General features: G+C 39.0%; 1 protein-coding gene across 3 annotated transcripts in view; it reads right to left on the bottom strand.

Moving 5' to 3' along the window:
• Window positions 1-14,109, bottom strand: part of LOC140483867 (acylamino-acid-releasing enzyme-like) — a 60,836-nt gene that overhangs the window by 17,966 nt on the left and 28,761 nt on the right. For all 3 annotated transcript variants that reach the window (XM_072582645.1, XM_072582646.1, XM_072582647.1), the window contains 7 exons: window positions 13,777-13,837; window positions 12,394-12,491; window positions 10,038-10,089; window positions 5,513-5,601; window positions 4,172-4,310; window positions 2,703-2,783; window positions 47-127 (listed from right to left, as the gene is read on the bottom strand). In XM_072582645.1, coding sequence (XP_072438746.1) covers window positions 47-127; window positions 2,703-2,783; window positions 4,172-4,310; window positions 5,513-5,601; window positions 10,038-10,089; window positions 12,394-12,491; window positions 13,777-13,837 — 601 coding nt within the window. The remainder of the gene's footprint in view (window positions 1-46; window positions 128-2,702; window positions 2,784-4,171; window positions 4,311-5,512; window positions 5,602-10,037; window positions 10,090-12,393; window positions 12,492-13,776; window positions 13,838-14,109) is intronic.

The following is a 14,109-nucleotide window of genomic DNA, read 5'->3' as shown; positions in this document are numbered from 1 at the left end:
TGGAGTGGAGAAGGGGAGAAACAAAATTACTAAATCTGATACTAACCAAGCAGTACTGCATATCCTAGCTTACAAAAAACAATATGCAGCAACATCCAACTGGCAACAAAGATCGAGTTAGGTCCTCCTGCGGAATAAAACAAATTGATTATGTGAGCGATGGTATCAAGATTAATGCTAATATAGCTGAATGAGTGACTGACATGATAATAAACCTGAATGTCCTTTCTGTTTCTCCTTCTGATTTGCCTACATATCGATAGTTGCTGCACCCCAAATAACAAATTAATATGGGACACACTTGGAGATACAGTAACAAGCTATGAAAAGGTCACAGAGATATACAGCACGGAAACAGACCCTTCGGTCCAACTCATCCATGCCGAATAGATATGCTAAATTAATCTAATCCCATTTGCCAGCACTTGGCCCATATCCCTCTAAACCCTTCCTATTAATATACCCATGCAAATGCCTTTTAAATGTAATTTTACTGGCCTCCACCACTTTTTCTGGCAGCTCATTCCATACATGCACCATTCTTTCCATGAAAAAGTTGCCCTTAGGTCCCTTTTAAATCTTTCCTCTCTCACCCTAAACCTATGCTCGCTAGTTCTGGACTCCCCCAACCCAGGAAAAAGACCTTGTCTATTTACCCTATTCATGCCCCTCATGATTTTATAAACTCTATAAGCGTCACCCCTCAGCCTTCAAGGCTCCAAGGAAAACAGCCTCACCTTATTCAGTCTCTCCCTATAGCTCCAACCCTAGCAACAACCATATAAATCTTGTCAGAACCTTTCAGGTTTTCGAGAGGAGGGAGACCAGAATTGCACACAATATTCCAAAATTGGAGATGTAGTGGACAGCAAAGAAGGTTACCTAAGGAATCTTGATCAGATGGGCCAATGGGCTGAGGAGTGGCAGATGGAGTTTAATTTAGACAAATGTGAATTTGGAAAGGCAAATCAGGGCAGGACTTATACACTTCATGGTGAGGTCCTGGGGAGTATTACTGAATAAATGGACCTTAGAATGCAGGTTCATAGTTCATTGAAAATGAAGTGCCAGGTAAATAGGATAGTGAAGGCGTCTTTCCTTTGTTGGTCAAAGCATTGAGTATAGAAGTTGGGAGGTCATGTTGCGGCTGTTCAGGACATTAGTTAGGGCACTTTTGGAAAACAAAATGGTGAACAAAGTCTTTCACCAATTATAATTAATTCATCATTCTTTTAATTCAGTCAAAATCCCACAAGAAAAGAAATCTTGGGGAAATATTCACAACCTTAATTTAAATAAATAATCTAATCTAAAAAAAATTCAATTTAATAATAATTCTGGAATAAAAAAACATGTGTAAGGAATAGTGACAGTGAAAATATTGTCATAAAAATCCAACTAGTTCACTAATCTCCTTTAGGGAATGAAACTTGATCTCCTCATGTATATTCCAGAAAATTTGTTGATTAGACAAACACAGATAAGAAAGCAAGTTGCGAGAGGATACAAAATAATTGACAGAAAGAAATAGACTAGTGAGTGTAAAATATTTGACAAATGGGAGTAAAATGTAGGAAAAATGTGAAATTATCCACTTTGATGGGAAGAACAGCAAAGCATTTGTTATCAATTCAATGCAGGGTATCCTTGTACATGAATCACAAAAGGTTGGCATTCAGATAAAGTAAATAACTAGAATTGGGATGGGGGGGGAAATGGGGGGAGCAGTTTAAAATAAGGGGTCACTCATGTAAAAGGGAGATGAGGTGAAATTTCTTCTCTCAAAAGGTGCTTAGTCTGTGGAGTTCCCTTCTCCACTGTGCAGCATGCACTGAGTCATTGAACATATTCAAGACCAAGTTATACAGATTATTTGTGTACAGTCACAACATGACCTCCCAACTTCTATACTCAATGCTTTGACCAACAAAGGAAAGCATACTAAATGCCTTCTTCACTATCTGATCTACCTGACACTTCATTTTCAACGAACTATGAACCTGCACTCCAAGGTCCCTTTATTCAGTAACACTCCCCAGGACCTTACCATTAAGTGTATAAGTTATGGAGAATGAGAAGTAATGGCCACAGTTAATTCAGCCATGATCTTACTGAATAGCAGAGCAGGCTCAATTTGCTACATGGTTTACCATTGCTCCTATTTGTTATGGTCGGCTCTATATGTGTTGACTCTTAAGTGCTGTCTGAAATGGCCAAAAGCCAAATGTTAAGGTGACTCACTTTCCCCTTCACAAGGATTATAAATGATTAAGAATGGGAGGCATGCTGGCTTTATTTTACCAATGATATCCACATCCTGTGAATGGCTCCAAAAAACATTTTTTACTTTACTGACAGCTAATGGACATGTCCAACAACTTTTTTCTCTTTAAGCATCCCAACATTCAATTGTTAATAACAATTTTACTGTTTCTCTCATTCTTTAATTTTCAGACTCAATTTAAATGAAAGGTACGGTTCATGAAGCAAATTATTCATTGAGGTACAATTAATCTTATTGTGGACTTGACTCCTACTATCCAATCTTCAGGTGCAATTCTGTAAAGTTTCTCCCCAGCTCCTGAAATAGCTGCCCCTCTTTATGTAAGAACAAATGTTAGCTAGATACAGTTCAACATTTTAACCGTGTCTCGTTTCATGCACCTTTTCCAGCCCAATGTGTGGCCTGGGTTTCCACTCACCATGTGGAATTACAATAAGTGGAGGTTTGATATTCTTATTCTTTCCAGGTATGAGCAGGATGCTTTCAAATTGGAGGTCAGCTGTCAGCAAATCAAGAAACAACAAAGCACAATTAAAATAAAATGATCAAAATTCAAAAATAATAATTCTTCACTCAACTTTAGGTAACTCTTGGTGACCTACATCTCCCTATTCTTTGAATGAAAAACATTCTCAGAGGTCACAAAACCAGGTTATAGTCTAACAGGTTCATTTGAAATCACAAGCTTTTGGAGTACTGCTCTTTTGTCAGGTGAAGCAGCGCTCCAAAAGCTTGTGATTTCAAATAGACCTGTTGGACTATAACCTGGTGTTGTGTGACGTCTGATCGAGTTCACCCCAGTTCAACACCAACACCTCCACATCAGAGAGACATTTTGACTGGGAACACAATATGTGAAATCACAATTAGCTTTTTTCAATGGTGGGAAACCAATAAGAACAACAACTCTAATATTAATATTCTTGCCAATTTAGCACAACTCTGCCCAACAAGATCTACAGGAAATGAATGATGCAGGGCAGAGAAAAAAATGCTTTTTCCTTTCTTCAATAAAACACTTCACGAAATGCAGTTATCAATGACAGGCTAGCATTAATTTATTCCTGACTGCCCTGCAGAAGGTGGCAGTGTGCCATCTTCCTGAACTGCAACAGTCTGAGTGCTGGAGGTAGGCCCACAGTGCTTTTACTAAAGGAATTCCAGAACCTAGATCCAAAGGAGGAATACCAATACAGTTGCAATCATTGAAATTACTCCTTTACCTCATTAACATGCAAGATAAGGAATATAAAATGATAACAACAATCTGACATCAAGCAAGTGCAGTCTCCGAAGGCCTGGTAGATCATGGCACACTCAGCATATTAACAAGCCAAAGTGATTTGATGCTTCTGGGATATTTGTGCTACCTATTATGGTCACTATTGCCAAAGTGTTCACCTACCTCCAAATCGAACACCTGGCCAGGTCCATTTGGTACCCAGCCTCACCCCTTGTTGGCCTGTATACATACTATGTCAGAAAACCCTCCTGCACAAACTGAACAAAAACTAACCCATCTAAACTACTTGAACTATAGTATTCCCAGTCAATACTGGGGAAGTTAAAGTCCCCCATAACAACTACCCTGTTACTCTCGCTCCTATCGAGAATCATCTTTGCTGTCCTTTCCTCTACATCCCTGAAACAAATGTCAATTCTCCTGCTCCTCAGATGCTGCCTACCTACTGTGCTTTTCCAGCACCACACTGGTATATGAAGCAGTTAAAATGCAGCAACAGAAAGAAGTCATAAAGCTTTTTATTCAAATACGGTTATGCACAGCTGTGTGCAGGAACTGAAAACAGAGTGATTAAAGATTTAATAAAACTATAAATATCCTTGAGATGAAGATCTGCCAGATGCAATGTGTCCCAAGCTACTTACGGAAATTAGGATGTGTCTGTTCAGGTGGAGGGGTAAAAGTCAGGATTTTCCACTCTATTCTTGACAATGGCTCAGTTTCATCCAGTGTCACCCAAGTAATCCGCTCCTCTTGGCCTGCAGCTGGCAAGAAACCTACTTTCTATAGAAATGGAATAGCTTTTACAAATCTCAGCAATATTGCTTGTTATGTTCCATAAATTTTATAATTGTGGCTTTTCTCTGTGCCATGTGGAGCCACTAGGTTAGGCTGTGGCTTACGATGATGAGACAGTACTCTGCAGTGTTGCCCTTTGATGCTTCAATGTGGCCTCACTACACCCTACAGAGCTCAAGAATTATTTACGCCACCTAATGAAGTTAAAGAGGATAAGCCATGAATAATAGACCACTTTACAAGTCATTTCTGTGCATAGAGATACGTGGTATGATGACTGGTAATGCAAACATTGTCCTAGTCTTGCTGCACTTAGATATGAAATGCTTCAGTATCTGAGGAGCTGTGAATGCTACTGAACATTATGCAGTCATCAGCAAATATCCTCACTTCTGACCTTGTAATGGAGAGAAGGCCATTGAGGAAGCCGTGAAAGATAGTTGGGCCCAGTTCGCTGCCCTGAGGAATTCCTACAGTGATGCCCTGGAGCTGAGATGACTGACTTTTAACAACCTTAACAATCTTAGTCTGTGTCAAATACAACTCTAAATAGCAGAGAGTTTTCTTCAATTCCCATTGACTCTAGTTTTCTCTACAACTATGATTATTTAAAATTTCAAAATTTTACATAGCCAGACAAAGTTTCTTGAGCAGATTGAAGATGCAACAGAGTTTATTGCTGCTTTTTCAACCAACATCCTTCTTGGGTATCTGGAAGCAAAGTATTGGAGGCAGGTATTCTTTAAAATGTTTTGCAAGTTTTTATTTCAATCTTTGGACTCTGCACAGTGAGGTCTCCATCAGTGCAGAAGACTGGAAAAGTCTTAAATACAACAGACTTAATTCCCAATCTGGGGCTGCCACCTGTCAGAAAATTGTGCCAATGCAGGTACGTTTCTGAGCTTATTCACCTCATGTGAATGTTCAAGAATTCGTAAGTGCTGTAGACTGGGTAAATAAAATCACTTAAGTACTGCACAGTTAGAATTTTGATATTACTTGCGTAATAAATAATATTTTTGAATATTTAAAACATAAGTATACATTACCAATATTATCAGACTCCTTGGCCCAATACCTAACTGTTTTCTACAATTACAGTTTATGGTCAGTGTTAGATTTCAGACATTATATCATTTTAAGAAAATAAATAGTATGGGTTTAATTGAATCAAAAGGTCTACTTACCAAAGTGGGCGGACAGTTAGGGGATGAACAGCTAACTACCATCAAGTCCTGTTGAATGTCCAGCAGCATCCAGCTCCCAACCTCTGAATCTATGGCAGACAAAACTGAATACTTCAAGTGCTCACTAGTAACATGTCACACTCAGCAGAAAGACCTTTTCTTACTCAAGATTGATAAGCCTCAAGGAAAATGGAGTTCTGAGAGCGTTCAGAATGTTTCTATGTTGACATGGACTAAACTAGGAGGACCTCTGTATTCAAATCATGAACAATACTTTAAATTGTCTTCCTAGTAGATTTGTGAGGTTGAAAATCTTAGGCTTGGTCAAGAGTTTGTTTAGTTACATTATAGGAAAAAAAAAATAGGACAGTTGAACTAAATTGGACCAAACTTATCTTGTAACATTTTAGACAACTGTTATCAACTCAGTGCCAATAGCAATTTTTGTTTTAAATCTTAAATGTTTAGGGTAACGCTGTTGTAAAATTAATAAAACTGAAATTTAGAAGCAAGTCAAAGAAATTTATTAAATTAAAAGGTTTTGGGAGGGCAGCATGATTTTGACCCTAACAGCGGGACTTGACCATGCTGTCTCTCCCCAAACAACAGGTATAGCAGTTTTTATAGTCTGGATGACATGTCCAACAAAAGCCCATGAAAGATGATTTCTTGTGTTCTGTGCACGCGGACACAGAGATCACTGTTTCCAGGAGCAGCGTACACGCCGTTTTGTTCTGTACATGCACACGCAGAGTTCACTGGTTCAGTGAATGGTATACTACGACGTTGTATTCTGTAAATATTTATTCTTTAGTTAGTTTCTGTCTTCAGTTTCCCCCTTTGTGGTCTGAGACATGCAGGAGCATGACGAACAGACCACCTACATCCAGTAATCATCAGTGGGACCAGAAAGAGGGGTGACTCCCAGGTGACTCAAAGTGGGAGCGAGTGCTCAGCATAATTCTTGCTGTCAAAACTTTACAACGAGTTAAGGACAACCATAACAACGCAATGCGTGATGATAGTAACAATGAACATGATGAAGGCATGCAAAAGATCTGCCTTGTAGTCATCCTAGTCACCCCGGGGCATTATAATCATGAACCTCTTTCCCTTCTTGCCGGATCCTGTCAGTCTCCAAGCGGATGTGATCTGCTAGGTTAGTTATATTGTCTGAGGCATCTAGAATGTACGTGCAGCACTCAGGGCCAATAACAGCACAGGTGCCACCTTGTGCCACTAGCAAATAGTCAAGGGCTAAACGGTTCTACAATGCAACAGTACGGGTGACAATGACCTCAGCCGACACCTCAGAGATGGCCGTGCTAACAGTTGCAAAGCCATAGACAGTCTCATTAGCCAGCCTTTCCAAGGTTGAGGCCATATTGATCAGTTCCCCAGCAGCCTTAGCAGTCCCATACGCGATGAAAGTGATAATAAATAATCACTCAGTCTCAGTGATGGACCATTGGGATCGAAGTAGGTGTAGGTTGGGATGAAGGTGGTGGGAACTGAAATGGCGAACAACAGGCACCACATAGGCAAGATAGCAAGATCCGGATGAATTTGGAAGGACCCAAAGGTAGGCCTTGAGACCACAGACAAAATAAGTACCAATCTAAGTCCTCAAGTAATCAGTCTGAATTACAGTCCAAACGGTTTTGAATGTTTTACCTATAATCATGTTGACAACCTCAAGGCTCAGAATACTTTCAGAAAGAAACGATCAGAAGCCGGGCGGGATAAGGAGCAGGGAATGGGAACATTCACTGGTTCCGGCATTTCACCCTGACGTGCGATTACGTTTAAAACAAATAGTCTCCGTGGGTATTCCTTCACCTGTGGTGTTTGTGAGGGACAGAGCCGGGGGTGTACGTGAAAGGTTGTCGTGAGGCTGGAACCAGCCTTTATAGTTTTGCATGTTACAACCTGCAGTGTCCCAGGTGACCTCATCGTTGGTAGAATAAATGGTCTGGTCAGAGCCTTGCATGAATGACTCATTCGATTCTCTGTCAGACCTACCTACGCCCCAATGAATAATTGAGAGGATCAGTCCTGGTCCAACCACCATTCCTGTTTTATTAAATGGAATGGGTCTCAAGGGAATCCCCCCAATAGTGTGTACAGGGATTTGAATACAGACCCAGCATTTAGACAACTGTTATCATCTCCATGTCCATGGCAATTTTTTGCTTTAAATCTTAAATGCTTAAGGTAAGATACCTACTATTGTACAGAGATGATCTCTTCAGACTTCAAAGGAACACAACGACAAATGATACTTAGGCTTTAACAGTAATTCCTTGCGTTCACCAGTCTAATCGCCTGAATAGACTATCCTGTACAATAAGGAAATACATTCTCTGTATGGCTCTGCTGCCTGGTATGCAAACTTGCTTGCTCAAAAATCAAATACCTGTCAATATCAGCATAGAAGAACTTATTTCTGTGAGTGCTGCGGATAGGAATGTAATATACACAACAACTATCATCTTTCATTTTGTTTAAATATGGTTCAAGATGACTTTACAGAAAATGAATAATGTTGTAGCAATCAAAATCCCCTTTAGTGGGCAATTTTCAATACATTATTCAAAAGGTGTATTGAAAAATCATAGGCAACCTGTTGCTGAATTCAAATTTGAATACTAAAAAATCCTAAACTTCACATTCAAAAGAAATCTGTGCTTATGGCATTCAAAATTTGCGAAATCATTTCAAAAGTTTTAATGCATGGAACCTGTCAATCTGGAGTTTTCATTTTTAAAATTAATCAAAGTTCAGGTCAAATTTGAGGTGGCAACAGAAGCGTTTGTTGAATAAGGTAATCGTGCCAGTTCTGACACCTCTCTTGTAGCCACACTTGATGTGTCGAAAATGTTGCCTGACGTCTTGGCAGCAAATGTCTTTATAAGCCTGCTTGTCTAACACCTAGTAAAACACGTGCACAAAATGGTTTCGCTCTTGCGGTTACAAGAATGTTTTTCTGTGCTGGCCAGGCTTTCTTCTGTTTTATACTGTTGACCTCCACAATAGTTGCAACTTGTTCTTCAAATTTGATTTTTCTGTTGCATGTCCTGTGGATACTTTTTCTGTTCTCCAAATTGTTGAACTTGGAATGTGTAGGCTGTTTCTCAATATAATGGACAGATATAAGCAGCTGATCAATTTAGTGCACAGCCCTGGATTGCTTCTTCACACTGTGGACAAATTCACCTGTATTTTCACGTATGCACATGGCTGCTGTTTTACCAGCTCAAAACTTCTATATATCTCTATAACTTCTTCAAGAATCAGAAATTCTATTTTTAGCTGTCATGGTTTTAATGTCTAAAGTGATTTTGTTTTGAATTAGTTCATCAGTATTTGCACAAATTTACATATTTCTGCAAGCCGAGTCAATTATATTACCTGCTGACAACAGATCTAAAAAAACTTTGTTGCCTAGTATTGAATCTATATTGCTCAAATGTAACGTTCACTTCAGCCTGAAAGCAGCCTTCCAAGTTTTAAAAATTTCTGCCACATTTATTCTGCTCTTCAGAGAGACGAATGTTGGAATACATTTTGAAAAATGATTTTCCCAACATTGAGAGAAGCATAGCGACTCGTACTTCAGAGTCATACAGCCTTCGGTCCAACCATTACATGTCCAACATAATCCCAAACTAAACTAGCCTGACCTGCCTGCTCCTGGCCCATATCCCTTAAAGCCCGTCATGTACTTATCCAAATGTCTTTCAAGCGCTGTAATTGTACCCACATCCACCACTTCCTCAGGAAGTTCCTGGGGGTACTCCAGTTTCCTCCCACAATCCAAAGATGTGCAGGTCAGGTGAATTGGCCATGCTAAATTGCCCATTGTGTTAGGTGCATTAGTTAGGGGTAAATGTGGGGAATGGGTCTGGGTGGGTTACTCTTCAGAGGGTCGGCGTGAACTTGTTGGACCGAAGGGCCTGTTTCCACACTATAGGGAATCTGATCTAAAAACAAAAAGAGAACTTTATCAAAGAGAAGTCTATCTACAGTGTGTGCGCCTCATGGTACAGTTACAACATTTAAAAGACATTTGGATAAGTAATGAATAGGAAGGGTTTTGACAGATATGGGCCAAAACGCAGGCAAGTAGGACTAGTTTGATTTGAGAACAAGTTTGGCATGGACTAGTCGGATGAAAGGGTCTGTTTCAGGTAGCATCCGAGGAGCAATAAGGCTTAGTCTCTAATGCTGATCTGTGTTTGTTCCTGTGTTGTATGACACTATGACATGGGTATGACAGATGTCTCTACATGACTGTGTTTCAATCCAGACAGTAATCTTGCCACCTGGATTTTTTGCATCCTATGACTTTCTTTCTACAGCAGAAAGTGACTATATAAAAAAGATGGAGAGAGGTGCAAGGATGAGACAAAAATTAGGCAGGAAATAAAATGCAAGGCCTATATCCTGATTTTCTTTTCTTCAAAGTCATACTGGAAACAGTGTGGATGCAATGGAAGAGGAAAGAGAAACAAGCAATACTTACCAGTAGTGAGTGATGTCACAATTCCTGTTGCAATGTTTATCACAATCAGATCCTGAGAATGGAAGGAACAAACACAGATCAGCATTAGAGACTAAGCCTTATTGCTCCTCGGATGCTGCCTGAACTGCTGTGCTTTTCCAGCACCTCTAATCCAGAATCTGGTTTCCAGCATCTGCGGTCATTGTTTTTACTAAGCCTTATTAGTTGAGTATGTGAACACTTCTGCATATCATGAATGAGTTTAAAGAATGAAATATTTTCCATATCTTAGTCAAAACAGTATTTAAGAACAAAACAACTGGCACCGGCACCTAGTGAGGAAAGAAAAGAAATTTTTAAAAAAACTCACATTCTCATTTTCAGTTACACCATAGGATTGTAGGATAAAAGCAGAATAAAACTTGGTTGTGATGCTGTCAGTGAATTAAAAGCTAGTAGTCTGTCACAGTCAAGAACTAAATGTGAAGAATGGTCATTTGGGTGAAGAAAGACATTGTCAGTAGCAAAACCAAAACAAACCTACACCTTTCCCTCCAATCTCAAGGAAGAGCGAAAACAAGAATATAATGAATTGTGAAGTGATTAAACCTATAATTGAGTGCCTTCTCCAATGATTCAAGCATGTTGAAGTCAAAAGTGACAAGTCTCATATTGATACACTGCATTTACATTCCAAAATAAAGTCAACATTGTGAATGTAGCATATTACTCATACCTATTTATACACTTCAAAGTTGACACAATGCTTCACAAACTGAAGTGAAATAGAAAATTAAATCCACACGCAGTAACATTGATTAAACCGAATAAAGATAAATTTGCATTGTGCTACTTTAAATAAACATTACAGAGTGACTTCTATTTAAAACAGTTGTTTAAAATTCAATTCTAATGGACTTCTTTAATTGTATTTATTAAACCAAGGGTACCATGTTACTCAACAACAAAACATATTTAGTCATGCCTTCAGCTTAATAAAATGTCCCAAGGTGCTATCCAGGAGCGCTATAAAACAAAACAAGACTTCAAGCCACAAAAGAGGCAGATTTAAAATGGTCTCCTCAAAAAGGAAAGAAAGAGAAAGGGAGGGAATTCCAAAGTTGAAGTCCTAAGCAACTGAAGGCAAGGACACCAGTGGTGGAACAAATTGAGGCCAGGGATGCTCCGGACAGACTGAGAGAACAAGCCAAGGAAGCTTTGAAAACAAATGAGAATTTTCAAATGAGTTGCCTGACTGGAAACTGATGCAGGTCAGCAAGCACAAGTGGAATAGTTCCATTGGCCCGGGTAATAGTTAGGGCACAAGTTGTAACATCTTGAATGAACTCAAGTTGTTGTAAGGTAAAAATCAAAGAGTGCAGCCCAGAATGTACTAGAATAATTAACTCTTACATTAATAATGACACAAATAAATGTTCCAGAAGATGAACAGAGGCAGCAGGGAAGTCAGACAATGTTATAAAATGGAAATAAACAGTCTTCACGATGGTGCAAATGCAGTCAGAAGCTCATCTCAGGGTCACGTGGGTAGCTAGGAAAAGGAGCAGGAGGAATAGCTATAACCTTTACAATTCTTTACTAGAAGAAATCGCCGCTCATCTATTTCTAGATATCGGAATAGCAGTCTGATAGTTTAGCAATGATGGAGGAGTTGAGAGAGGTAATAGTGAAGTAGAGTTTGGTGTCATCAAGGATGTGTGAAAACTGTGCCTGTGCTTTTGGATGATCTCACCAATAATGAAGATTCATCATCAAAAACTTTAATTAAGAAGATTTTTAGCACAAGATTTGCTGATGCACTTGGGCACATTACTCTTTTCTTCTTCTTTGGATTGTACTGCTAATTTATCTATTCTTCCACAATTCTTTCAATCCTCTCCTGAAGTTGCCAATCCTTTCCATTTGGTCCTTTACATGCAGCACTACCGGAACCTTCTGGTGATAAGCACGGCTTTCACATTATAGCAAGGAGGCACTGGCCTAGTGGTATTATTGGAAGACTAGAAGCCTGGATAATGTTCTGGGGAACCAGATGCAAATACCATCATTGAGAATTAAGAGTCTAATGACGATCATGAAAACCAATAGTAATATTAGGGGAAAACATCTATTTGGTTCACTAATGCTGTTTAAGGAAATCTGATGCCTTTACCCAGTCTGGCCTACTTGTGACTCCAGACCCACAGTGATGTGGTTGATCCTTAGCTGCTCCCTGGGGTGATCATGGATGGGCAGCCAGCAATGCTTACATCCCATGATTGAATAAAAAATTACACAACACTTCCTCTAACATCAATTATCAACCTGATTTTATGCTCCTTTTCCATTTGGTCCTATACAATGATAACCCAGTTACCTTTCTGCTTCTCTGAGCTGTGTCAATCACGACCCTTTGGCTATCCCTTGCCCAGCAGTTCAGCGCTAGGTCAGAGCAGTAAATGCCAGTAAATCCATCTGAAACATACATTTGTTATTATTTTAAAATGTATACATGTAATACCATCAATTTGAATTCATGTCTAACAATTCTCACTGTTCAGTGAATGATTATTTTCTCAATGTAACAAAACTGTAGGTTTGTTCCCTAAAAATAGGCTTCAGACTTTGTTGCACAGAGCATACAGAGGAATTATTCCCCAGTGGGGATTTTTTTTACATCATAGTGGAACAGGATCCACTTGTATATTCAGAGTTGGAAGAAAAGAAAACCTCTAGGGCAGGTACAGCAACTGCTCTGCTCCACAGTTGTAGTTAAGGTTAATTATATCGAGATAGATATATGTACTGCTCAGGAATATACTAACTGACCAAACTGTTTCTCAACCTTCCAAGAAAAAAATATCATATTGATATCTGTGACTGATTTGGAAAGAAAGAATTGGGTTCCAATCAAGTTCAGACTTATCAGATTAGTAATTTACTTAAGTAAACTTGAAATGTGAAAAAAAAAGTAACACACGTCAAGATATTTTCAGACACTAAAATACAGAATAGGAGATACAGTAAATGAGTTATTTCCCTCGTGAAATGTGTTCATTTGTAGCACACCCGCCAGAATGGAGATCAATTTGGATCAATAGTTCAATAAGTGCTCACAAGTGGGGTTTTTCTTGTTCTTTTTTGAATCTGTTGTTTACTAATAGATGGTGATTGATTGCCCTGATTATTCCATAAATCCATCATCACTGTATCACATGACTACTAGGACTGGAAAGGAGAACCAAATAGATTTCTATTGTTTCTTGCTTAGAAACCCCATTCTTTCAACTGGTTTCAGCCCTCCTTGTTCAGAAACAGGAAGTCAGAAATAGTATAAGGAATAAAATTTGAAAGTCTACTCTGCTACATCTGTTACAATGTAGCAATGTATTTTTTGCACAATAATGATATTGTGAATTCATGAACCTAGGAACTAAGTTCATTCTTTAAACTGTGGTGTGATTTCAGTCGTAACCGTAGCAGAGGTGACAACATTCATCAGTGGTGCTGCCAGGTATGGGATCAATAAGATGCCATGGTTTCTGGTGCTGAACGCTGTCCTGGGACTTCAGTGGAAAATATGCTTAAAAAACACAGCCAAATGGGCTGTTGACAATAACATTCCAGTCCTAAATGTGCAAACTGGCTCCAAGATACTGTAAAGTATCTGGTGCCTGTAGAACAGTACAGGTACAATCTGCAGCCTTAAGAAGGCTGTTATTTTTCAAACTAATAAAATGATAAACTTTTCATCACTCACCCACAGTTGGATAATCCACAACCTTCACCACAGTTGATGTTACTTTTTTGTCCAAATTATACTGAAAAAAATTATGTGATTCGTTACAACAACAGTTCCTAACAACAGTGTACCTACTTCAGATTGACTGCAACAGTTCAAGGTGGCAGCTGACCAGCATTTTGTCAATGGCAATTCCAGTTGGCAATAAATACTAGCCTCACCAGTGACACTTAGCCCAGGAACCAAGCTTAAAAAAAACTCACTTATTTCAATTATTGCACAGTTACCCCTCAGTGCATTTGTAACATAACTGAACTAATTCATCATCCTAGTCATTTGGGGATGACCATC

Source organism: Chiloscyllium punctatum, chromosome 12, assembly GCF_047496795.1.
Source record: "Chiloscyllium punctatum isolate Juve2018m chromosome 12, sChiPun1.3, whole genome shotgun sequence".
Lineage (NCBI taxonomy): Eukaryota > Metazoa > Chordata > Chondrichthyes > Orectolobiformes > Hemiscylliidae > Chiloscyllium > Chiloscyllium punctatum.
The sequence above is the reverse complement of the archived record's forward strand: the minus strand, read 5'-3'. Positions and strand labels throughout refer to the sequence as shown.